Source organism: Brachyhypopomus gauderio, unplaced genomic scaffold, assembly GCF_052324685.1.
Source record: "Brachyhypopomus gauderio isolate BG-103 unplaced genomic scaffold, BGAUD_0.2 sc51, whole genome shotgun sequence".
Taxonomy (NCBI): Eukaryota; Metazoa; Chordata; class Actinopteri; order Gymnotiformes; family Hypopomidae; genus Brachyhypopomus; species Brachyhypopomus gauderio.
This window is the reverse complement of record NW_027506876.1, coordinates 2,711,424-2,736,146: the sequence shown is the minus strand read 5'-3', so window position 1 is coordinate 2,736,146 and position 24,723 is coordinate 2,711,424. Positions and strand designations below refer to the sequence as shown.

The 24,723-nt window shown below is 43.1% G+C and overlaps 2 protein-coding genes and 1 long non-coding RNA gene across 5 annotated transcripts in view; 1 reads left to right on the top strand and 2 right to left on the bottom strand.

Annotated features, from left to right (window-relative positions):
• The window catches only part of LOC143487860 (ATP-citrate synthase), a 49,423-nt gene extending 43,177 nt beyond the window's left edge, over positions 1-6,246 (bottom strand). For both annotated transcript variants that reach the window (XM_076987102.1, XM_076987103.1), the window contains exons 1-3: positions 6,092-6,246; positions 1,690-1,861; positions 762-884 (exon numbers count right to left, since the gene is read on the bottom strand). In XM_076987102.1, coding sequence (XP_076843217.1) covers positions 762-884; positions 1,690-1,848 — 282 coding nt within the window. In that variant the 5' untranslated portion in view covers positions 1,849-1,861; positions 6,092-6,246. The remainder of the gene's footprint in view (positions 1-761; positions 885-1,689; positions 1,862-6,091) is intronic.
• On the top strand, positions 5,586-9,271 carry LOC143487861 (uncharacterized). Of its 2 annotated transcripts, none has more exons than XR_013124403.1 (3): positions 5,586-6,334; positions 8,610-8,734; positions 8,889-9,117. It is a non-coding gene; the product is annotated as an uncharacterized LOC143487861 (long non-coding RNA). The 2 variants fall into 2 exon arrangements; XR_013124402.1 differs by lacking the exon at positions 5,586-6,334 and adding an exon at positions 9,155-9,271 and having other exon boundaries at positions 7,223-8,734; positions 8,889-8,985.
• Positions 9,272-11,712: 2,441 nt separating this feature from the next.
• LOC143487883 (dnaJ homolog subfamily C member 7-like) lies at positions 11,713-20,685 on the bottom strand. Its single transcript, XM_076987161.1, has 14 exons — positions 20,413-20,685; positions 19,337-19,425; positions 19,047-19,171; positions 18,747-18,860; positions 18,462-18,536; positions 18,155-18,273; positions 17,913-18,066; positions 16,834-16,998; positions 16,538-16,629; positions 16,388-16,461; positions 15,641-15,787; positions 14,273-14,428; positions 13,084-13,149; positions 11,713-12,999 (listed from the first exon to the last, which is right to left on the bottom strand). Exons 1-14 carry the CDS (start codon positions 20,508-20,510, stop codon positions 12,962-12,964), a joined length of 1,512 nt encoding a protein of 503 aa, XP_076843276.1. The 5' UTR covers positions 20,511-20,685; the 3' UTR covers positions 11,713-12,961.
• Between the last annotated feature and the right edge of the window lie 4,038 nt (positions 20,686-24,723).

Genomic DNA, 24,723 nt, shown 5'->3' with positions numbered 1-24,723 from the left:
GCCGTAAATGTAAAGATCAGGCCGAATGGTGTTGAACACACCTGAGAATTAAAAAACCATAAGCCCGACAGCGCTGGCTGGCTTGTCCAGGTGAGCGTAGACTTGGTTGAGCAGGTAGATGTTGGCGTCCTCCACTCCTAGACAGGGCTGATAGGTGAACTGAAGGGGATCCAGAAATTATTGGATAATTGGCTGGAGATGATCCAGGACGAGCCTCTCCATGGTGTTCATGATGAGGGACGTCAGGGCCACTGGCCTGTAGTCCTTGATGTTGCTAGATATGGCGTCTTAACAGCTGAATGCATCCTTAATATTTGCACACAACAGATCCAATGTTCTTTCCTCTCTAGGACAGTCGACATACTGTCTGAAATGTGCTAGCTCCTTAGCCATTGTGACGTGGTTGAAGTCACCTGATATTGCAATGAATGTGCTTGGATGTTGAGTTTGTAGACATGCTATGAATGAATGATGCCACATGTCGACGTTAGGTTGGCCGAAAGGGGGGACATAAGCAGCCCCTGTGGGAAAACTCTCATAGGTAATATGGTCAAAGTCCAACAGCCAAAAGCTCACTGTCCAGGTAACAGGCACGTTCTTTTAATGGTAATATGACCAAGATTACACCAGTGGTTGTTACCCAATACAGTACATCAGATTATTCAGTACTGAAATATCTGAAGTTTCAGCCCGTCTAGAGCTTCTGACATGCACACACACTTGTTATTGTGTGGATGTTAAAGGCAGCACCCTCAACTCACCATGGCTTCTCTCATCAGACGTGGTTTCAGCCAATCCTGAACACCTTGCAAGTCTAAGTCCACGCCCACCAATCCCAGCTTCCCCCTGCGCTTGATCAGCTGATCTGGCTTCACAACCAATCGCTGCAATATTAACATAACATAAGCAACATTAGCATAATATCAGCAACATAATTTAATAAGGGCAAATTGTACTACATGACTTCTCAAATGATACTGAAAGTCATCACCTCACACACACCCACACTCACTTGAGTTGGCTATAGAAATCTGGTAACAATATGGTACCAGTTCCTTTATGACAAATATCTTTGGTTAATTCTAACCCTATTAGGACCAGTATTGACCACACTGAATTGCAAGAGATTCTGGTGCCTCATTTTAGATTAAGAGAAAACTGACCTCCTCTCAAAAATTGGGAGAGGTAGCAATAATACTGTAATTCTTAAATTATTTCTCCTTCTTCTGATGTAATGTCTTAACTGTCTCTGCAGCTTTTCTGAGCTTTTAGATCTCACCAGTGTTCTAGTAATGATTCTATTCCTATTTTTATCTCTTCTATTAATTTGTTTTTATTTATTTATATTTCATGTTTTCCATTTTATTTTTATCCCATTGTTTTCCACATTCTCATATTTTTGATATTCAGTTTTGTATTTTCTCATCTGTAAATCACTTTGAGGGAGCACAGTATACCAAAAGTGCAATACAAATGAACTTGGGTTATTGTTGCCGAGTCACTGGAGGCCGACAGCAACAATAAGCATCATCATCATCACACACATTACCCCATGTGAAACTAATAATCATTATTTTAGCAACCCTACTTCTCTCTCTCTCTCTCTCTCTCTCTCTCACACACACACACACACACACACACACACACACACACACACACACACACAGTCTCTCTTGCTCATACACCTACCTCAGTGAGTAGCCATGGATGGTCATGTGTGAGTTGCTCCCAGTCGGTCTCTGCAGTGACACTGGCATAACGGAAGCGATTCTGCACAGCGGCAGAGGTGCAGATGTGTTTGTACAGGAACTCTTTACCTGTCTGTTCTGAGATGGCTTTAGCAGACATCACGCCTTAATCACTGCAGGGGCAACAGAGCCATGAACACACACGCACGCACACACACACACACACACACACACACACACACACACACACACACACACACACACACACACACACACACACACACACACAGAATAAAAGTATATTATATCAGTATAGTAGAACCATCCATCGTGTGTGCTGATGTAAACTGTATAAAGCCCCAGATCTCCAAATGGCCACAGAGTGGAGTTTCCTCTGAAATGTCATTTGAAACCCACCTAGGCCACAACTAGGGCTACCACAAACGATTATTTTTATTGTCGACTAATCACAGATTAATTGTTATGATTAGTCGACTAATTGGATCGTACGTTAATTAAATATAAAACATACAGCTTATCACACTACAATGCAACTGCTATTATATAATAGCAGTTGCATTGTAGTGTGATAAGCTGTATGTTTTAGCATATAGCTGAAATCTATGGATGGTTATATAACCATCCATAGATTTCAGCTATATGCTAACTACAAACAAAAACAATTAAAATCATAGTTCATTAAACCTTTAATGAAATATGCAGCTTGTTGCAACAAACAATTATTAAAATAAGGATGAGACACTGGCTTAAACAACACAAAAATAAATACATTAATAAAGAAAATATTTTTTAGGTTTAGGTTTTTCTTTCATTTTTCTCTGGCATCAAACTTAGCTAATGTAATGTCGCCGTCACAAATGTAAACTTTTACAGCTACCACGATAAGTACTAAGTTAACGCTCTGTTTACACTAACTTTAGCAGCTAACTAGCAGTTTAGTTTACTGAGATGATGGTCCCTCTTCATCATTGTCACAATCAGCCACAACATGCTTCAGGTGCTCGTACATCGCGGTTGTGCTGCCGTGAAAGGAAAGTTCTGCCTTGCAGATATTACACGCGTTTCGGAACCCAGCTACGGAAATAGCCGGGCAGCCATTATACCATCCTGGAATGTCGTCCACCATCTACCCCGGTTTCCACTACTGCGCATGTGCGTCAAGAACAGAATGGCAGACGCAACAGTTTGGAGAGAAAAATAAATGATGCATCGACTATTAAATTAGTCGACATAATCCTGGCTAGTCGACTAATCATGGCAGCCCTACTGGAGTAGGTAAATACAGCCACAATCACAGCGAGTCAACAAATACAGCCACAATCACAGCAAGTCTGTGTAGGAATGGCAGGATGTTCCTGTGGAGTACACAGAACACTGCCAACTAGTTCCCCCTCATTTTATCTTGGTTGGACAGATTCCTTCAGTCCTGGCAGTGATGACACGGCCTCCACAGAGCCCTGATCTTAACATCACCGAGTCTCTCTGGGATTACACGAAGAAACAGAATCTCCTGATAAACAGATTGACTTTTGCTTTGAATATGTCAACTTTTAGATTTGGGTAAGCTTAATAGGGGCGTTTACCCCCTATTAAGTGTGATTATGTGATTTATGACAACCCCAGAAAGACAATGCAGGATGCTCACAGCAAACAATTTAAATATGTGCCTTTATTAGAGGGCTTATTTGCATATTGTATATGACCTTAAAATGTCCATCCATCCATTCATCCATCCATCCATCCGTTTTCACCCGCTTATCTGAGTTCAGGTTGCAGGGACAGTGGCCTAAGCAAAGAGGCCCAGGTTTCCCTCTCCCCAGCTACCTCCTCTAGCTCTTCTGGGGGGGATACTGAGGCGTTCCCAGGACAGCAGAGAGATAAAATCTCTCCAGCATATCCTGGGTCTTCCCCAGGGTCTCCTCCCAGTTAGACATGCCTGGAGCGCCTCACGAGGAAAGCACCCAAGGAGCATCCAAACCAGATGCCCGAACCACCTCAACTGGTTTATCTCTATCTCTATGAATAGCGGCTCTACTCTGAGCCTCTCCCGGATGATTGTACTCCGTACCTTATCTGTAAGGGAGAGCCCGGACACCCTGCAGAGAAAACTAATTTCAGCCGCTTGTATTCGCGTTCGCATTCTCATTCTTTTGGTCTGAACCCAGAGCTCGTGACCAGTTGGAACGTAGATTGAGAGCTTTGCCTTTTGACTCAGCTCTCTCTTCACCACAACAGTCCGATACAGCATTCGCAACACTGAACACGTGAACAGGATACTTGGAACTCCTCCACTTGAGGCAACTTAAAAAGTAATAGTATGCATTTTAATAATTTTTAAAATGCCAGAATTGTAATAATTACCAAATGACAGTGTAGTGCTAAAAAGCATGGTACTGTTAATTATTTAATGCATAAGGCGGAGAATGGTACTGGCAAAAATTTATAATGACACTGATGTTGACTGATAGCTTAGTGTGTACTATTACGTTTTCATGCTTTTTCAAGTTTTTAAAACATGTCAATATACAGAGATTATAAAAAAAGGTAATTATGTTTACCAGTGAACTAGTTTCATTCCTACAAGCCACCATCGTTATACCAAACATGCAGTCCAACCGGCCATACTTGTTCAACTGTGTATAACGCAGTCATTCACACAGGGCAAACACGCCCTTGTTGGGGTCACGTGTGTGTGTGTGTGTGTGTGTGTATACACAGACACCTCATCAGGAAACCCGGATCTGGCTTGCACGTAAACGCTTGTAACACATATACACGTTCTTTAAATTATGCCCCACATCCAAACGCTGTCTGGCTGAATGCGTTCGTCATGCCAGACTAAGGCATATAGCACTCCGGGTTTCTCGTGGATTAATAATGCAGTCATATATTCAAAGCCCTTTCAACACAGTTTTAACTGATGTTATCTGCTGTTTTCTGAGAGCTAGTTGGTGTTCACGGGAGACATTCAGCGTTACAAGAACCTTCCGCAAAAGCAAAATAACATCTGACAAAGGAACGTAAATGCGGGCGTGGGGCATTTGGGAATACAGCAAACATGCCCAACTGTCATTTCCAAGCGCTCCGCCGATTGGATTAGTCACGTCTTACTTAGGCTATATTAACACACATTTTCATTTTCTTATTACCAACAGTTCTGAAACCTCCTGTAACAAACAATATTATCAAGGAAATAATAATACTAGTAACTGTTCGCGAAGTCATCTACAGCTAGCTTCCTGCAGTAAGGCCAGGGACCGTGAGGGTGGAGGGCTGAATAAATCGTGACGATTGATTAACCAAAATCGCAAGTTATCTGGCCCACGTGAATCCTGAATCAGAACATACCGTTGTCTTGGTTACGTGCCTAATACTAACTAGATAATTAGTTGAGCTAAGCTATGCTAGCTAGACAGCTCGCTGGTGTATGGTGAGGTAAAGTTAGCCCGCCGGTGTCTGGTGAGGTAAAGTTAGCCCGCCGGTGTCTGGTGAGGTAAAGTTAGCCCGCCGGTGTCTGGTGAGGTAAAGTTAGCCCGCCGGTGTCTGGTGAGGTAAAGTTAGCCCGCCGGGGTCTGGTGAGGTAAAGTTAGCCCGCCGGGGTCTGGTGAGGTAAAGTTAGCCCGCCGGGGTCTGGTGAGGTAAAGTTAGCCCGCCGGGGTCTGGTGAGGTAAAGTTAGCCCGCCGGGGTCTGGTGAGGTAAAGTTAGCCCGCCGGGGTCTGGTGAGGTAAAGTTAGCCCGCCGGGGTCTGGTGAGGTAAAGTTAGCCCGCCGGGGTCTGGTGAGGTAAGGTTAGCCCGCCGGTGTATGGTGAGGTAAAGTTAGCCCGCCGGTGTATGGTGAGGTAAAGTTAGCCCGCCGGTGTATGGTGAGGTAAAGTTAGCCCGCCGGTGTATGGTGAGGTAAAGTTAGCCCGCCGGTGTCTGGTGAGGTAAAGTTAGCCCGCCGGTGTCTGGTGAGGTAAAGTTAGCCCGCCGGTGTCTGGTGACGTAAAGTTAGCCCGCTGGTGTATGGTGACGTAAAGTTAGCCCGCCGGTGTATGGTGACGTAAAGTTAGCCCGCCGGTGTATGGTTGGGTTAGCCCGCCGGTGTCTGGTGAGGTAAAGTTAGCCCGCTGGGGTCTGGTGACGTAAAGTTAGCCCGCTGGTGTATGGTGACGTAAAGTTAGCCCGCTGGGGTCTGGTGACGTAAAGTTAGCCCGCTGGGGTCTGGTGACGTAAAGTTAGCCCGCTGGTGTATGGTGAGGTAAAGTTAGCCCACTAGCCAATCCCCTACGAACAAAATTTCTATGGCTGTCCGAAGATCAGAACTGATACGTATCTGTATTGAAATGGCAAGTTCGCGTTTAATATTCACGTTTAACTGGTCGGCGTGTCAGATCTTACCTTACAGGTGAAGAGTAACGATATTCCTAAGCGCTCACTTCGCCGACTCTCCGTTAATATGCTCGGTCCCAGTACCACTGGCGGCCCTCGGCGCCTGTCGCCTCATAGTCTCCTCATAACGTCATCTGACTCCGCGCCATCTCATTGGCTCAAGTCTGACTCCGCGCCATCTCATTGGCTCACATTTGTCACTATGTGACGACCGACACACCCATAGAATTATGAGCCCTCATTCACTGTCCCGTGAGTTACCAACAAAGCACACGCTAAATATGTCTAACAATTACAGTACATGAAAATAACGTCTACTAATTTAAACGAAAACCCTGATAGTCAGATACAACTAGTAACTTAACAAACCAACCTTTAAAAAAGAAAAAAGGCTATAGGTTTTCATTTCGCATTTTGAAAAAGAAACTAATTGGGCCAAATGTTGACGACCCCTCCTTTTTTCATAATATTTTCACTGCACTCTCTGATCACTCTGACACCAAACTAGTAATAGGAGGAGACTTCAACCTGGTACATTATCCAGATATCGACAGGCTCAGTACAGCAATGAGTCAAAGGAACTGGCAGTCTACACACACCCTAAAACAATATATGAACGATTTTGGGCTCTCTGATGCATGGCGTTCACATCACCCCACTCTCCAGGATTACACCTTCTTTTCAGCAGTACACCACTCACATTCTCGTTTAGACAACTTCTTAGTTAGCAATTCCATTATGATAGATGTCACAGACACTCATATTCATCCCATCACTATCAGTGATCATGCACCGTCTCTCTCTGGTTTTGTTTTTTTTTTCTTCATCCTCATTTATAGACCCTTACACATATATACACCTACACGCACATCCACTCAATGTACATCCACATGTACATCCACACAAACATATACACTCCCACACACATTCACCCACACCCATATACACTCTTACGGACATATATACACCCACAAATGTATTTACATTATGTATGGTATTTAAAGTATATATATATATATATATATATATATATATATATATATATATATATATATATATATATATATATATATATATCAGCAATATAAATTTTGGGTGCAAAGTTGCAAGTGAGAGATGCAATAGTGCTTATATTAATAGTGTAGTGCAATAGGTCCTAAAGGTTCGGGTTTGCAGGGGGAGTGATGGATGTTACAGCTCTGGGAAAGAAGCTGTTCCTCAGCCTGTTTGTCCGGGTTATTATTGTCCTGTATCTTCGTCCTGAAGGTAGAGGAACAAAGAGATGGTGTCCTGGCTGGGTGGGATCCTTGATAATGTTGCTGGCTTTTTTATGAAGGCAGCCAGCATACACAGAGTCCAGATCTGTGAGTGGACTCCCTATGATTCTCTGCGCTGTTCTGACCACCCGGGTCAGGTCCTTTCTCTCTTGTGCTGTACAGCTGGAATACCATACAGTCATGCAGAGACAAATGACGCTTTCGATTGTGCTGGTGTAAAAGTTCACAAGTAGTTGTGAGGGGAGTCCAGACTACTTTAGTTTCCTCAGAAAGAAAAGTCTCTGATGAGCCTTCTTTATGAGGTGTGAGGTATTTAGAGACCAGGTGAGGTCGGCTGTGATGTGGAGTCCGAGGTATTTAATGTTGTGCACACGTTCCACTTCATCTCCATCTATGAGTAGAGGGGCGTGTGCGGTTCTTCTAACTCTCCTGTAGTCCCTGATGATCTCTTTAGTTTTGGTGGTGTTCAGAGCTAGGTTGTTGTCTGAGCACCACCGTGCCAGGTGCTGAATCTCCTCTCTGTACTGAGTTTCATCGTTGTTGGAGATGCAGCCTATCACTACGGTGTCATCAGCGTATTTCACAAATGTGTTGGAGGCATGGATGGGGCTGCAGTCATGGGTGAAAAGTGTGAAGAGGACTGGACTGAGCACACAGCCCTGCGGTGTACCGGTGTTTAAGATTATTTGGGACGATGTGTGGTCTCCTATTCTCACCACTTGTGGTCTGTTAGTGAGAAAGTCCTTGATCCATGAGCACAGTGAGGGGGACAGTCCTAGATTGTAGAGTTTGGCCACCAGCTTATGAGGGATTATTGTATTGAACGCGGAGCTATAGTCGATGAATAACATCCTGACATATGTGTCAGGTTGCTCCAGGTGAGACAGGCCCGTGTGGAGTGCAATGGAGACGGCATCCTCTGTGGAATGATTCCCCCTGTAGGCAAACTGGTGTTTGTCCAAGCTGAGTGGAATACTGTCCCCAATATGTCTCAGGATGAGTCTCTCAAAGCATTTTGTGATCACAGGAGTCAGAGCAACTGGTCGGTAGTCATTGAGACAAGTTACTGCTGACTGTTTAGGCACAGGTACAATGACAGATGATTGAAGGCAGGTGGGGACTACAGCCTGCTGTAAGGAGATGTTAAAAATGTCCAGAAATACACCAGCTAATTGGTCCGCACATAATTTTAGTGCTTTGCCTGAAACCTTGTCCGGCCCCGCAGCTTTGGAAGTGTCTATCTTCCTCAGAGTGGATCTCACCTGATGGTGCTGGAGAGTGAGATGTGGCTGCTGCTCTTCAGGTCTCGGGGGCTCGGCCAGTACTCCACGTTTTTGGGTATCGTAGCGTGCGAAGAACTGGTTCAAAGTGTCAGGTAATGAGTGGTCGTAGCTGGGCTGCTGGTTGTTGCATTTGTAGTCTGCCATGTTTCTGATGCCTCTCCACATACTACGAGGATTGTTATTGCTGAATTGCTCCTCTATGCGCTGTTTGTATCTGTTTTTTGCCTCCTTTATGTCCTTCTTCAGGTCTCTTCTGGCACTGCTGTATGTCAGTGGGAGTGAAACTCACTGCTACCGACAACTCTTCATCTCAGCATGTACGAGACATGTCCTCCTGCAAAATGTAATATACTCCTAATCCAACTGTTCATCTCATTTTGTATAAAATCTCCTGCAAAACATACTGTAATCATATTCCACCCTCTTGAATGTATAAACATGCTTTGAGGTTTTAAGTGTATTAAATTAACTTTTACATGAATCCTTACACGATTTCTAAAACCTTTTTACAGAGGTAAATCAAGAAATGAAGAAATAAGTGGATTTCATTAGTAGAGGGATTACTTGAAGAATGTGTGAGTGAGGGAGACAGGGTCTCATGAGTAATGGACTGTGACCAGATAAAGCAGATCAAACTTGTGCTGAAATAGAGCCTACAGAATGAGAACTACTGACTACATACCTTAAGATGGATGCTCACAGAAGGAGCTCAGAGGTGATGCTAAAGGTCATGGCCAGTGAGGATCCAATTTTCACATTTTAAGTCCCGTTAAAATAATTCTTACCAGGATCCAACATAAATAACTTGGCGGTCATAATCACTGAGGACTTATCTGGTTTATTCATGAAGAGGCGAGTGGAAATAGTACCAGCTGTAAAGAAGAGGAGGTCATAACACCGTATACTATAACAGGGCAGGGTTATCATAAACTAGGCTTAGACAACAACAGATTAGAAACTCCTTAATTAAATAATAGTTCGAACTAGGGACAATGCACCTTGCCTCACTGAGAAGTTAGTGGAAGGACACTGGTAGGCATCTGGATGGTTACTTTCAGCTGTTTCACACGTAGTTTAATCATAATTTAATCAATGTCCTATTCTTAATATAAAGAAATATTGAAGCAGAGATTGTTCCCCCAGGTTTTAATGCATTTAATTTAATGTTTAATGTAAGTTCTTCTGTTGTTGAGCATGGTAATGGAAATCTCTGGTTTTTAGCGTATATGCAGACCACTATGCAAGCACCAGACGGTCACAATGTGCTTAATTGACAAAAAATATGGTAGGATCTATTTTACTTAAGCACTGCATGATGGTGCAGACCGGATGATATTAACTCCACTAAATGCATATGGTTTTAGTCCAACAGGTATCAATTGTATGAATAGCTATGAATCCAGCAGGATGCAGCCAGTTTGTAATGGAAAATGTTCCCCTCAATACTTGCAGTGCAGTGTAGGCCAGGGTTAGGGTAAGGGGTTATGGCATGGCAAGGCAACTTTATTTATACAGCACCATTCTTACACCCTGGCAATTCAAAGCGCTTTACACAAGAAAAGAAGAAGCTTATTACGACCTGAGGTCTATCATCTGGGGAAGGTAATTGCCATCAAATACAATAAAAAAATTTTTTTAATTAAAATTAATTAATGAATTTAAATAAATCAAATAGAAATTAAAATAAGATTAAGATAAAACTATTAAGAATTAAATAGTAAGTAAAAGATAAATAAAACTGGAAAACAGTAAATTGAGAAATTGAAATAAAAAACAAGAATAAGTAAATCAAATAAAACTGACTACATTTATGATACCAGGAGATAAGGGGTTAAGGGTAGGTGTTAGTTACCTTTACCCACGTTAGGGGTAGGTGTTAGTTACCTTAACCCGTGTTTGTAATGTTAACAGTGCAGTGTGGCCCAGGGTAGCTGACGGAGGCCTGCTACTTTTTCCAGTATAACCAGTGACATGTCTTGTTTTGCATAAATGCAGAAATACACTATTTGCAAATAACAATAAATTGTTTGAAATAACAACCGAGTTATGGAACACTTCCATCTGAAGTGCAACTTGCCATGGCATGTAAAAATGGACTTGTTTTGAACGCAACAATAGCCCAAAGTAGGTTCATTCAGTAATTAAGAATGAGGCAGTTGTAAAGGCTTGAGTATTTAAAAAGTTCAAGAGGAAGTTTGCTTGGGGTCACACTCAAAGGGCAATTTTCATGGAACAAATACCGAAAATACTGTTAAGAAAACTGCTAAAGGAATATGCAATTTTTTTACCTTATGGCTCCCCCATCTGGTCACACTGGTCCAATGCCCTGAACCCAGCAGCAAAGCTTATCTATCTATCCCAGGCGTATTCAACTAAATTTGTCCGCGGTCCAATTTTGGCAGATACCTGTGACCTGAGGTCCGGTGCGGCGGGGGTGGCGAACGTAAGTTGTTGAGCGGGAGTGGCGAACACTCATGACGGAGTGTTTTTTCAATAGCCCTGAAATAAATGCTACGGTTTTGTTTTGGTCCGTATCCAGTTAATCAGGAATGAGACTGGGTCCGGACAGGACTGCGATCGGGTTGAGTACCCCTGATCTATCCACTAGGTGCGACTCTCCCACCGATCCAAACAGGATATTCTGGAATGCAGTCCAATGGGTTTCTTTAGGATTACTGGTTATAGTAGAAATAATAAATCAATTGTCTGTACCCAAAAATAACTGGTGTGAGAAATAAACACTTTTAAGTCAGGCTACCACACGGAATCTAGTTATACTCAAACTCTGAAAAGATGCATATCTACATCTGCACTGTACATACACATCACAGTGTGGAACATTAAAACCCATTAAAATCACTGAAGCACACAGAAAACGTTTTAAAAACAACTAAAACACAGCCCCAATGTGAATTATATGATTGGGAAAACCACAATAGAATATAACCTGGTGTGAAGAATATTAGACTTTTTACATGTTGTGCGTTGCTGTGTGGGACTCTCAGAGCAGCTGCTAAGTTAGTGATGAAGATGAAGATGAATGAAATGAAGACATGTGGTCACATACATGTACACAGTTCTTGAGATTTATATTCATATTTGGGCACTCCAAGTCAAAAACGCCCTGAAGATGTGCAATGTCTTTGCTTTACAGTTCTTGGTTTACAAATCACAGCTACATGAAAACATGCAGCTGAACAGAATGTCCAGGACTCTGCATTCAGTTTGTTCACTGCATCTTTTGTAAGTCACTCTGGATAAGAGTGTCTGCTAAATGCCCTAAATGTAAATACATGGTGGTATTGGGACTGGCTGTATATGCTCATCCTGGTTTGTGGACATATTTGCCCCAGTAACACGTTTCTCTGGTTCGTGGACATATTCACCCCAGTGAAAGAAATCATAATTGACAAAATATGGCACATTAAAATAAAAAAAATAAAAAAACAAGAGAGACCCCCATCCCATCTGCACTCGAGTATCCAAGCGTTGGTGGATTCCATTCTCAGCATCATGGTCTTAGATTCTGACCTTTGACCTGAGTAGACCACTATGGACTGACTCCTACTGTAGGGCCTACACATTTAATACATTGACATGGATCCAAACCACCTGCTTCCCAAAACGTGGCAGTGACAATCATCTCTAAATGAGGATTCCTTAATCAGCACTACCCATAGCCTGGACATGTTCAAAAACAAACAAACAAATTTCAATCACTAGCAGCAGTCTTGCACAACTGTGACTCACCAGTCATCTAAGTGGTCATAGTGCAGTAGCACCAGTGCTGTACACCAATCTGCACAGGACAGAATAGTGCAGTGATGGTAAACATCAGCAGATCGCAACGCATCCAAAATATCAACTGTGTGGCTTTACTGCAAACTGCTCTATCCATAGAGAGTATGTGGGAGTGGAGCAGTAGGAGAGATATATGAAACTGGGATATAACTGGGGTATGAAAACTACCTTAATTTCAAACGATACATGAAGGGAATGGGCCAGTCTCTACATAATCACAAATGTGTGCGAGGAACCCTAACATGTCCCTGCTTGCCTTGTGACTGCCTTGAGTGAGATGGACCTCGTCAATGTTTCCATTTACTGTGTGCACATAGCTGAAGGAAAACCCCTTTGGGTGATTCCCCTCTCTGCATTTCTACATCTGGACCCAAACACTTTTATTTGATTTGTTTGGTGTAAAAGTACAGGAGCTGTGTTGAAGTATCAGTAGTAGATGGGGAGTATGATGAGAAATCAACGAGACACAGCAGGAGAGGAGACAGGACAGATGTCCATCTTCTTCAGATTGCGGAATCCTAGCCGAACTGGAAGTAGTAGTTTCCAGGTCCAGACGCTACAGATACAGTAAATGTTCATATTACTGTCTGAAAGTAATCTCTAATCACTTCTTATAAAGAAATGTTTACTGTATACTGACTTGTTTCAAAACTGAAATGTCCAGGGCCACCAAAGAAGGTCTTAAAGATGTTGTTGGCATCAAAATCTGAATAGAAGGAAAGCAGAGTCATCATGACACATCAGAAACAGAAGCGTGTCTGTGTGTGTCTAGATGCAGTACGTTTAAGAGCAATCATCTCTTGTGCTGATAGGTACTCTGTCTGCTGTGTGGGGGTGTTAGGACTTTAAACCCAGAAGTGAAAAGTAAAAAACACACCATATTAAATGTGGGAAATGAGATATACATGCCAACAGATGGGGTACAATCAAAATCTGTATAATGTGTGTAATAAAATGTGTTAATTCAGTTCTGGTTCAAGATCAGGTCATTCTGAAGAGGCAGAAAGCGTTTTTTATGAAAATTCATCTATTGCAAATACACTGTTCTGGCAGAACATCCCGTAACACCTCCCCCCAACAGAACATCCCGTAACACCTCCCCCCAACAGAACATCCCGTAACACCTCCCCCCAACAGAACATCTCGACAGATCTCCCTCAACAGAACGACCCGACCGACCTTCCTCAACAGAACATCTCGACCGACCTTCCCCAACAGAACATCCCGTAACACCTCCCCCCAACAGAACATCCCGTAACACCTCCCCCCAACAGAACATCCCGTAACACCTCCCCCCCCAACAGAACATCCCGTAACACCTCCCCCCCCAACAGAACATCCCGTAACACCTCCCCCCCCAACAGAACATCCCGTAACACCTCCCCCCAACAGAACATCCCGTAACACCTCCCCTCAACAGAACATCCCGTAACACCTCCCCCCCCAACAGAACATCCCGTAACACCTCCCCCCCCCAACAGAACATCCCGTAACACCTCCCCCCCCAACAGAACATCCCGCAACACCTCCCCCCCAACAGAACATCTCGACAGACCTCCCTCAACAGAACGACCCGACCGACCTTCCTCAACAGAACATCCCGTAACACCTCCCCCCAACAGAACATCTCAACAGACCTCCCTCAACAGAACGATCCGACCGACCTTCCTCAACAGAACATCCCTTACAACCCCCAAACAGAATCCCCTGACAGACCTCCCCAAAAGAACATCCCCGACAACCCCCCACAGAACGACTCAACAGACCCCCCCCCCAACAGAACAGCCTGACAGAACTGCTCCCAACCGAATGCCCCCACGCCCACAGACCTCCCATGTCCATTCCACCGTTGTCGTCCATCTCGTGGCCACAGTCGTAGCGAGACTTCTTCTGAGGGTCGGAGAGCACAGTGAAGGCCTCACCCACCTCTTTGAACTTCTGCTCCTCCTCCTTACGCACCTCAGCACTGGAGCCACTGTGACGGTCTGTAGGACAGTAATGACATGCGTGTGTGGGCATGTACATGTTTGTGGGCATGTACGGATGTATGGGCGTATACTTGGATGCTCTAAACAATCCATAAAGAATCTACAACTTGTACAAAATGCTGCAGCTAGAGTCCTAAATAAGGCAAGAAAATTTGATCATATTAGTCCCACTTTTGTGGCATTACACTGGCTTCCGATTAAATATCAAAGAATATTTTCTGTTAACCTATAAGGCATTAAATGGTCTTGCCCCTCAATATCTGAGTGAACTCACAATTTGCGCTCCCAAAATGCTGAATTTCTCCTAGTTGCAAAAATTAGTAAGACTACAGCCGGAGGCAGAGCTTTCTCCTTTAAAGCCCCTCAATTATGGAATAGCCTTCCAGCTCCAATCAGAGATTCTGACACAGTTCCAATCTTTAAATCTAGACTAAAGACTCACCTATTTAATCAAGCCTTCAGCTAATATTCCCCTTGTATGGTGTGGGCCCACAGACATTGAGATTTCTGGTAATCTGAGATGTTGATGCTATCATCCAGCTGTGTCATGGCATCACTCTAGTTGTGACAATGACTTGACTGGAAAGCAATGTCTCAGTGTGCCCTCATGACTGTGGTCACCTCTGAACCCCTCCCTTTAGTTATGCTGCTATAGATTAGCCTGCCAGAGCCACATGCTAATCACTGGGACATGAGCTATGTACGTTTAAATGGTGGTTTAAATTGACGTCCACACACTCAGTCTGTATGCAAGCACCTACAAGCACCTGGGAGATGGTCTGGTTTGCCGGTGGATGTACTGATGTCGGGGTTGGATGTGCCATTGCCGCAAGAGGACGTGCTGATGCTCCTACCTGAGGCTCACCATCTACACCGAAGGGACTGTGACTACTTGGCCGGGGAACAAGAACCTTAACTTTATCTGTAGAACAATCCTGCGCACCACAGACTTGTGCTAATGGGCCGCTCAATGGAGGATGGGTTCCCTTTTGAGTCTTGGTCCTCCCGAGGTTTCTTCCTAATCCCCACCATCATAGGGAGTTTTTCCTCGCCACTGTCGCCTTTGGCTTGCTCATTAGGGATTTGGACCCATACGATTGTAAAGCTGCGTTGTGATAACGTGTTGTAAAAAGCGCTATATAAATAAATTTGACTGACTACATATGCATAACAGTTCATGTGTGTTTGTGTGTGTACGCACATGCTCACCTGGGTGGTGCATTAGAGCACGCTTGCGGTAAGCCTTCTTTATCTCGTCCTCGGTGGCATCCTTCCTCACACCCAGGACTTTATAGTAATCCTTCCTCTTCCTCCTCTTCAGCTGAAGCTGGGCATGTTTCAGTAGCTGCTTGTGCTCTGACAGAGGACACACACACAGATATGACATGAGACGGAGGACACACACACAGATATGACATGAGACAGAGGACACACACACAGATATGACATGAGACAGAGGACACACACACAGATATGACATGAGACAGAGGACACACGCACGCACAGATATGACATGAGACAGAGGACACACGCTCAGATATGACATGAGACAGAGGACACACGCACAGATATGACATGAGACAGAGGACACACGCACAGATATGGCATAAGACAGCGGACAGACACACACATACAGATATGGCATTTGACAGAAGACACACAGACAGTCAGACAATCTGTTCAACTGATTGATCTTTACTAATACTGGAGAAGCTGCTGTATTGCAGCAGCAGGGACACATCGGATATCTGACAGACCAGGGACAAATCGGATAACAGATAGACCAGGGACAAATTGGATAACAGACAGACCAGGGACATTTCAAATAACAAGACAGACCAAGGACATTTCAGATAACAGACAAACCAGGGACATTTCAGATAACAGACAGATTAGATGGATAATACAGTTGCTGTGGGTTACATTGATAGGTGGATACTGTTAATTGTAGTGTACCTTTTGTATTTTCTGTGTGGTACACCTTCTCATAGTCCCGCACTGCCTCTTCATACTGCTCCATGTCCATGTAACTAGAAAACATAGTGTGTCAGCACACTTACGTCACAGCTGGGGGGTGGATTAGTGTTAAGCGGGGGAAATGCTAACCACTGCGCTCTCCGCAGGTAGGCTTTGGTATAGCTCTCATCCAGCTTGATGGCACTGCAGCAGTCTTCAATGGCCTGATCCAATCGACTCAGCTGGGAGCAAAAACAGACTGGTATAGTGAGGACCATAAACAGTAATATTCTGGTATAGTGAGGACAGTATTGTTGTCAGGGACAGCAACAAAAGTTCAAAACCTGAACTCGATTGCTTGATCCAATTCATTAGCCATATGAAGCAGTACCCGTAAAGCCTGCAGGAGGCAGTGGCGGGGAAGCGTGTATGGTGAGAGCACACACCTTGGCCCCAGCAGCGGCTCTGTTGCAGTAGAGTTTGGCGTTCGTTTTAATGTTGTTGGGGTCTATTGCCAGGGCATCTGTATAGAGTTTATAAGCTGCCTCATAGTCTCTGGCTTTGAAGGCATGATTGCCCTCCTCCTTCTTCGCCTTCAGAGCTTTAGCATTCTGATCGGAAGAAAGAAAGTGTCAATCAGTACAGTCAGTCTTGTATCAAATAAAACAGGCTTTTATACAAGTTTGGGTCCCCAAACAGCATGAAATGTAAAGCTTATATATAGCCAGTGCAATATTTCAAACAAATCACCAATACAGATCAAATAACACTGACACAATATTTCAAAAGCAATATCATAAAATTAGTAGTAGATTACAGTTTGAAAGCAGTTGTGTGTGGCCAGCCATTTATTAAAATTGTATTCTCAGAAATATTCTGTTAAATTAATGTACAGCTCTCAATATACAGTGGAAAAGTAAAAAGCAAAAGTATTCATACCCCTTAAACTTTTCCATATTTTGTCACATTACAAACACAAATATATTTCATTGGAATTTAATGTGAAAGACCAACACAAAGTGGTATAATTGTGAAGTGGAAAGAAAATTACAAAACATTTTTCCAAATAAAAAACTGAAGTGCAGTGTGGGAAATTATTCAGCCCTCTTTTCCCCTTTCATCTCCATTCACTGGATGTTTTTCCACAATCCAACCATTCCCTTTTTACTTGACAACTTTGAAAAAGAAACCCCTACATGGTTGGAAGCTTTTGAAATACTGGCTGCAGCTAGTTTAGCACTGGTAACCATGCCTTGTTTGAAGTTACTCAGATCACTCAACTTTCCCATTCTAATGTAGATTCACATTGATAATGATCCATGCAAAATTTGGGGTCACCTGTCTAATGTACATACAGGGAAGCTCCAATGGTGAACTGGCAATAGTGTGTAATGAAGTGAATGTTCAGTGTACAGTAATATATTTTACTGGAATTAATTTGTTATTATAGTACGACTCATGTGGCTGGTTAACAGGCTTCATAACAGTGAAGCAGAGATGAAGAGTGTGAGAGGAGGTCACTCACTCGGCAAGCTGTGTGGGCTTTCCTGTGGTCGGGCGCCATGCGTAGTGCCTGAATAAAAAACTGCACAGCCTTGTCGATGCAGTCCTCATAATAGAGACACAGGCCACGCACATACAGCGCATCTGCGTTGGTGGAGTCCATTCTCAGGATGTCACTAAGACAGAAGGAACTGGTTACAGACCTGAATGATGACATACATCCAGGTGCTGATTACAGCATCATTCAGCATCGTTTTTGAGTACCTGACCACTGATTGGGCTTCAGAGTATCTCCCCAGCAGTGCCAGACACTCCGCCTTCAAAATCCTGAATCTGTGACAGGCAACAGCAAAGTCCAGAGCTCGATCCATGCAGTACACTACCTGAATGCATGTATACACACACACACACACACACACACACACACTTCTGGTCACAGATGGAGTCTTCTGGTTACAGAATGCTATTGCTAAGGTGCACTCTTTAATGGTTATGGATTATGGAAGTACATTTAGTTTCCTATTTCAAGATACGATTTTTGTGTAGGTTACATTTAGAGGCACCTCCATACCTTCCTGAAGTCTTGCTTCTCAAACCCAGACTCAGCCATCTTCTCATATTCCAAGATGGCTGCAGCATTCTTGTGCTGTATAACCCACAACACATAAAACTCCTCAGGTCTGCCCAGAGTGTGGAGCAATATGACCACCCTGCTGCATCTTAAACTTACTGAGAGCTAGTGCCCACATTTTACTTTTATATGTCAGGAATGTTTTATTGAGCATTAAGGAAACAGTCTCGTCATTCTACTTTCTTCGAGTCACTTTTGTCTTTTGGGTTGGTGTTGTTGTTTTACCTCCAGTAAGGCTTGAGCATTGGTGGGTTCCAGATCTAGCACCTTCTGAAAGCAGTGTGAGGCAGCCATAGCGTTGCCTAGTGACAAATGGCACTTCCCTTCTCGAAGATGGCCCTGTAACGTTTTATCCCGGTCAAACACTTGCGTTATTATAGCATCCACATGCTAAGTGCTTCTGTGCTGGTGATGGCAAAGGCCTCACTGACACAAATCTTCCAATTTAGTCTAGCAAATACTTTCTAGCTTTGGAGTTGGTACTTGTCCTCGTATCCATCTCCAGCTGGATCTCTGACCTCGTACCTTCATGAAGCATGTGTCTAGCCGCACGGCCTGCTGGGAGTCCTCTAGGGCCTCACGGAAACGGCAAAGCATCATTAGGGTCGCAGCACGGTTACCATAATAACTGGCATTCCTAGGACATGCATCTGTAAAAACAAACACACCTCTAATCTTGTTTCACTGCTTTGTGTATCTTGGATACAAATCACAAGCACACAAACACTTGTCAGTAAAGCCCTGTGCAGTTATGATCACTTATCCACTGGTATTAGATGACTTCAGATAGCATTCGCTGAGTGTTGGTGTCTTACCGATGGCCTTGGTGTAGTAGCGGAGGGCTTCTGGGTAGTCTTTCTTAACATAGAATGCATTCCCCTTCTCCTTGAAAGTCTCTGCCTCCCTAATAACACAACAACAAAGACCATTAAAAAATACACCAGATGTAAATTAGCTAAAAAACTTAAATAAGCCTGTAATTTAGAAACTGGCTTACATCACATGTTTAAATGATTAATCAATATATACATTTCTTTTAACAATTACTATGTAGTTCCAAATGACTTAAATTTTACTGGGTTTTACCAAGGCATTGTAATGGAAAGATCAACATTAACTGGTACAGCAAGTAATACACTGAACACTTTCTTCCTTTAAGATGATCTTAAAAACTACAATGTGTTGGAAAAGAGGCCCAAGTTCAGAATTCAGTTGTAAACACCACAAACAGCAGCCATAACTCCAGCTGATGTGCTTCCAGAAGAATGACTCAATTCTGCATAAAGCTGCTAAATAACAGGGTGGAGGAAGTGTGGTTAGTGCATCCCATTATGAATGTTAAATAATTCCCTTAATACTTTTAGCCAAAATCAGAGAAGACTGTGAAATCCACCATCAGTGGTCAGAAGTGTAACTGGAAAACCACTGGCGATATAGGACAAGAACAACAAATACACTTCGTGCTTAACCTAGTTTGTCAATGCGGCCACGTCTTGAATCGGAAAACCGGTTAACGCTGATTTCTGCGGGACGAGGACCAAGGGCCCATGGAACCTACTAGAAGACGTCGCTATAGTGGTGGGCCTGGTTAGCTAGCTCGGGTTACCGAGTGGCAGTTACAAATGTCTTACTTTAGCTTACCTATTACAGCTAACATACCTGCTAACCATAAACCATACACAACAAGTTTCGGAAGACTATCAAATTTGGGTTGCCTATGAAATCATGACTAACGTAAGCTAACTAGCTAGCTTTCTAGAACGCCACCATACCTAGGGTTAGCTGGCTCGAAGTTTTATGCGGAATTAAACATACAACATTGTTTTAAACATTATATAAATATTAGTTAAACACACACCCATTAATAATTAAGTACACTTAGCTATCGTACCTCTGCACATCCTCCTGGACCAATATCTGAGGCTGTGGTTTCGGTTCCACAGCAACATCACAGTCGACTGCTGCCATATTGTCTAATGAAGAGGTCATGAGCGACTTCCGGGAGGACTTTTGTTTTGGTACCGAAGACGTGCAGCAGAAACAAAGGAAACGCGATTACGAAGTCATCGCAATGGAGGTTCCCGCCCTCACAGTGTTGATAGATGGAGGTTCCCGCCCTCACAGTGTTGATAGATGGAGGTTACCGCCCTCACAGTGTTGATAGATGGAGGTTACCGTCCTCACAGTGTTGATAGATGGAGGTTACCGCCCTCAGTGTTGATAGATGGAGGTTACCGCCCTCACAGTGTTGATAGATGGAGGTTACCGCCCTCATAGTGTTGATAGATGGAGGTTACCGCCCTCATAGTGTTGATAGATGGAGGTTACCGCCCTCACAGTGTTGATAGATGGAGGTTACCGCCCTCATAGTGTTGATAGATGGAGGTTCCCGCCCTCATAGTGTTGATAGATGGAGGTTACCGCCCTCATAGTGGTGTTTTTGTTGTATGGTATAGATCAGGGGCATACCTGTCAAGTGTCCCGTTTTGGCCGGGACAGTCCCGTATTTTACCGCTCTGTCCAGGGGGGTATTCCAGAAAGCGGGTTTAACAAACTCTAAACTTAACCCTGAACTTGGAGTTGTCTTACCCCGATATGACATACTCAGAGTTTTCGGTTCCAAAACGGCTGATCGGAGTTAAAGTAATCAGGGTCGCTCAACTCTGAGTAGGTGCAATTTCCTGGAAATTGCAATCCTGGTGCAATTAGGGAAATATGCAATTTCCCGAAGGGATCCGTCCCAAGGGATCAATAAAGCTCTATCTATCTATCTATCTAGGTTGACCCAGACAGAAGCGCGTTCACGCGTAACTATATAAGGCATTCTTAATGGAACGCAGATAAATAGGATTTATCATGGACTTAAACGCGAAAATCAGCCAAGCATCGTATTTCACACCACTGTAGCTTTAAGTATTAATGACTGCGTATGCAGAATATTTAGATATTATTAAACGTAAATGTAATACTGCGGTAGCTGCTAGAGAAAGGCAGTCAGCATGTCAAAAAATTGCCAACAGAGTTAATGCGTGAGTGAAAATGATATTTTTATATTTAGCAGAAGGGTGCGATTATATTATAATTTTCTGTTTTTAAATATTTTTTTAATTGAACACTTACTAATTCCAGATCTAATCTGAGTGGTGTGAAACACACATGGCATCAGATAAAAATGAAGTATAAGAATATTGTACAAAGTGGTATGGCTGTACATAACTATATCTTATTCTTAAAATATATTATAAAATATATTTATTTACAGGAAAAATGAAATAATGAAACATAACAGTGAATTTGACTGTAATGTATATTAAAAGGTTACAGGGTGGATGGTGGGGTGGGTGGTGGTGCATGATTTAATGTGGAAAGCAGTGATTGCAGATGGAGTCTCTGACAATTCCACCATCTCTGTTGTCACCCACATGCATTTAAGGTTCCTCATCTGTGGGCATGTCAGAGATGGTAGGCTGTCGCTCTTCCTGGATGGTTGCAATGTTGTGTAATACCACATATGCCATTATTCAGGCACTGGAACCTGGCCTCGAGGATTCCTAGGGTCATTTAAATTCTTGCCCTGGTTTTGCTGTGGGCCTGATTGTAGCGGGACTGTGGTCCAGGTGCAGGATCTGAATAGGGAGTCATGAGGTAGGCCTATAGGACAGGCAGGGATACCCTCTGTCTCCATGAAGGAGGCCGTCATGTCCTATAATCACACTAGGGTTTGCAATGATTTAACTATTACACTGCATGTGAACAACTAGCAAAACTACCGCAGGCCTACTCTGTTCAGATTTGTTGTACAGTGTGGAATCATACACGGATCCTGGCCATCTGGCTGCAACATTTGTGATGAGGTGGGAAGCATCACATATGATCTTGATGGGGAGAACGGTCAGTTACAATAGCTACGTTATTTTTGTTACCATTAAAGATAAGTACATTATTCATTAAGGATTATAAAGGTTAGTACCTGTACATTAATGCTATGGATGAATGTTCATGTTCTAATGGTGCTGGAATAGGTAGCATATGTAGGTTCCATCAATACAGCCAATCACTCTAGGAAATCCTTAAAATGTAAATGGAATGAAGTTCGTTATATACTGCTTCTCCTTTGCTTAATTTCTTTATTGTCCATGTGAATTAAAGACAAACCAATGATGCTGTGGAATTCCTCTTTGATATCCATAACTGGCTTAAGCCCAGGAAACACCACAAAACCGGGCACTAGTCATTTTAATGCCGGACATAGTTTTCGGACAGACCGACATACAGTAGCTTTGCTGACAGATTCCGCATCTCCTACACTATAAAGAAAACTTCCACTAGCAAAAAACGAAGACCCATATATAACAATCTGGAGAGAACTTAGGGCTGATCCGCGATGTGTAATATTTGAAATGTTATTATAATAATAAAGTTATTGATGTAAGTAATGGATTGTGCTGAAAACGATAACGTTCATTAAAAAAATTATCCAAAAATGATAGTAGGCCTATGTCTATTCGGGGTTTTATAAGGCGTTCCCGACGAAGAACTCAGCAAATAAACTGAGTGTCAATATCCACATGATCTTCGAAGAAAGGACACGTCATGATGACGTGTTTGTAACTCTGGGTCAGGTCCAAGTTAACCTGCCAGCGAGCAGGTTAGCTTCAGAGCATAAGTTGCTATAGTAACTGACTCCGGTTCTCTCTAAGCTCGGTTTCTGGAACGGAAAACCTTGAGTTTCCGTGAACTCTGAGTTAACTTACCCGGGTTTTCTCGCTTAACCCGCTTCTTGGAACACCCCCCAGGTACCTGAATTGTCATGATGTAATTGTCCTTCATTCATCAGCTTTGACCCAAGTATGATGCTAGTAGGAAGCAGTTGAAGCAGGCTTTGACCCAACTATGACCTATGACCTCTCAAAGACTGTGGGTTGATGCTGAGGCCTCAGGCCCATTTAATGCTTTACATGGTTCCTTACAGTACACAATAAGGTGATGGAGGTATTCTGCACCTCAGCTGGTATGCAAAAACATAACTGTATCAGTCCCCTGACAGTCCATTAAAACATAACTGTATCAGTCCCCTGACAGTCCAATAAAACATAACTGTATCAGTCCCCTGACAGTCCATTAAAACATAACTGTATCAGTCCCCTGACAGTCCACTAAAACATAAGTGCATCAGTCCCCTGACAGTCCAATAAAACATAACTGTATCAGTCCCCTGACAGTCCAATAAAACATAACTGTATCAGTCCCCTGACAGTCCACTAAAACATAACTGTATCAGTCCCCTGACAGTCCACTAAAATGTAACTGTATCAGTCCCCTGACAGTCCACTAAAACGTAACTGTATCAGTCCCCTGACAGTCCACTAAAACATAACTGTATCAGTCCCCTGACAGTCCACTAAAACATAACTGTATCAGTCCCCTGACAGTCCAATATTTGGCAAAGGCAGGTAAAACTTTGTCAACACAGAAGTCTGGTTATTAATGTGGTAAATATTGTGCAGGGAAACAACAAAGTTTTTATTACTATTTATTATTTATTATTTTTATTACCTGGAGCGTAAATGGGATCGGCTGCTGGCCGGGATGCGCGCCCTCTGGTGGCGACCCGGCCCCCTCACCGTGGCAGGACTATCATGGAAAAGCAGCCTTATTGAATATAAGCATGCCCTCCATACGGCAAAGTCCTTATACTTATCGGCCTTAATAGAAAAACATAAAAACAATTCAGGACTCCTTTTTAAAACTGTTTCCAGCCTTATGAGGAGTCACAAACAAATCAATTCTCTAATTCCACTAGAGTGTAGCAGTAACAATTTTATGAAATTCTTTAATGATAAGATTGATAAAATTACAGAAAAAATTAGTAGTGCTATCTCAGAGCCAGTCAACATGCCAATGCACCTTGACAGCTGTCTGGTCAGGTCTGATGCCCTGTTAGAGTCCTTCTCCCCAATTGGTCGTGAGGAGCTTATTTCACTGGTGGAATCTGCTAAACCCTCCACATGCATACTAGATGCTGTACCAACCCATCTACTTAAAGAATTACTGCATAGCAATGTAGAACCGTTGCTTACTATAATTAACTATTCTCTGAGCCTGGGCTACATTCCCAGTTCATTTAAACTTGCAGTCATCAAGCCGCTAATTAAAAAACCTGGTCTTAACCCCCAGGAACTGTCCAAATATAGGCCAATTT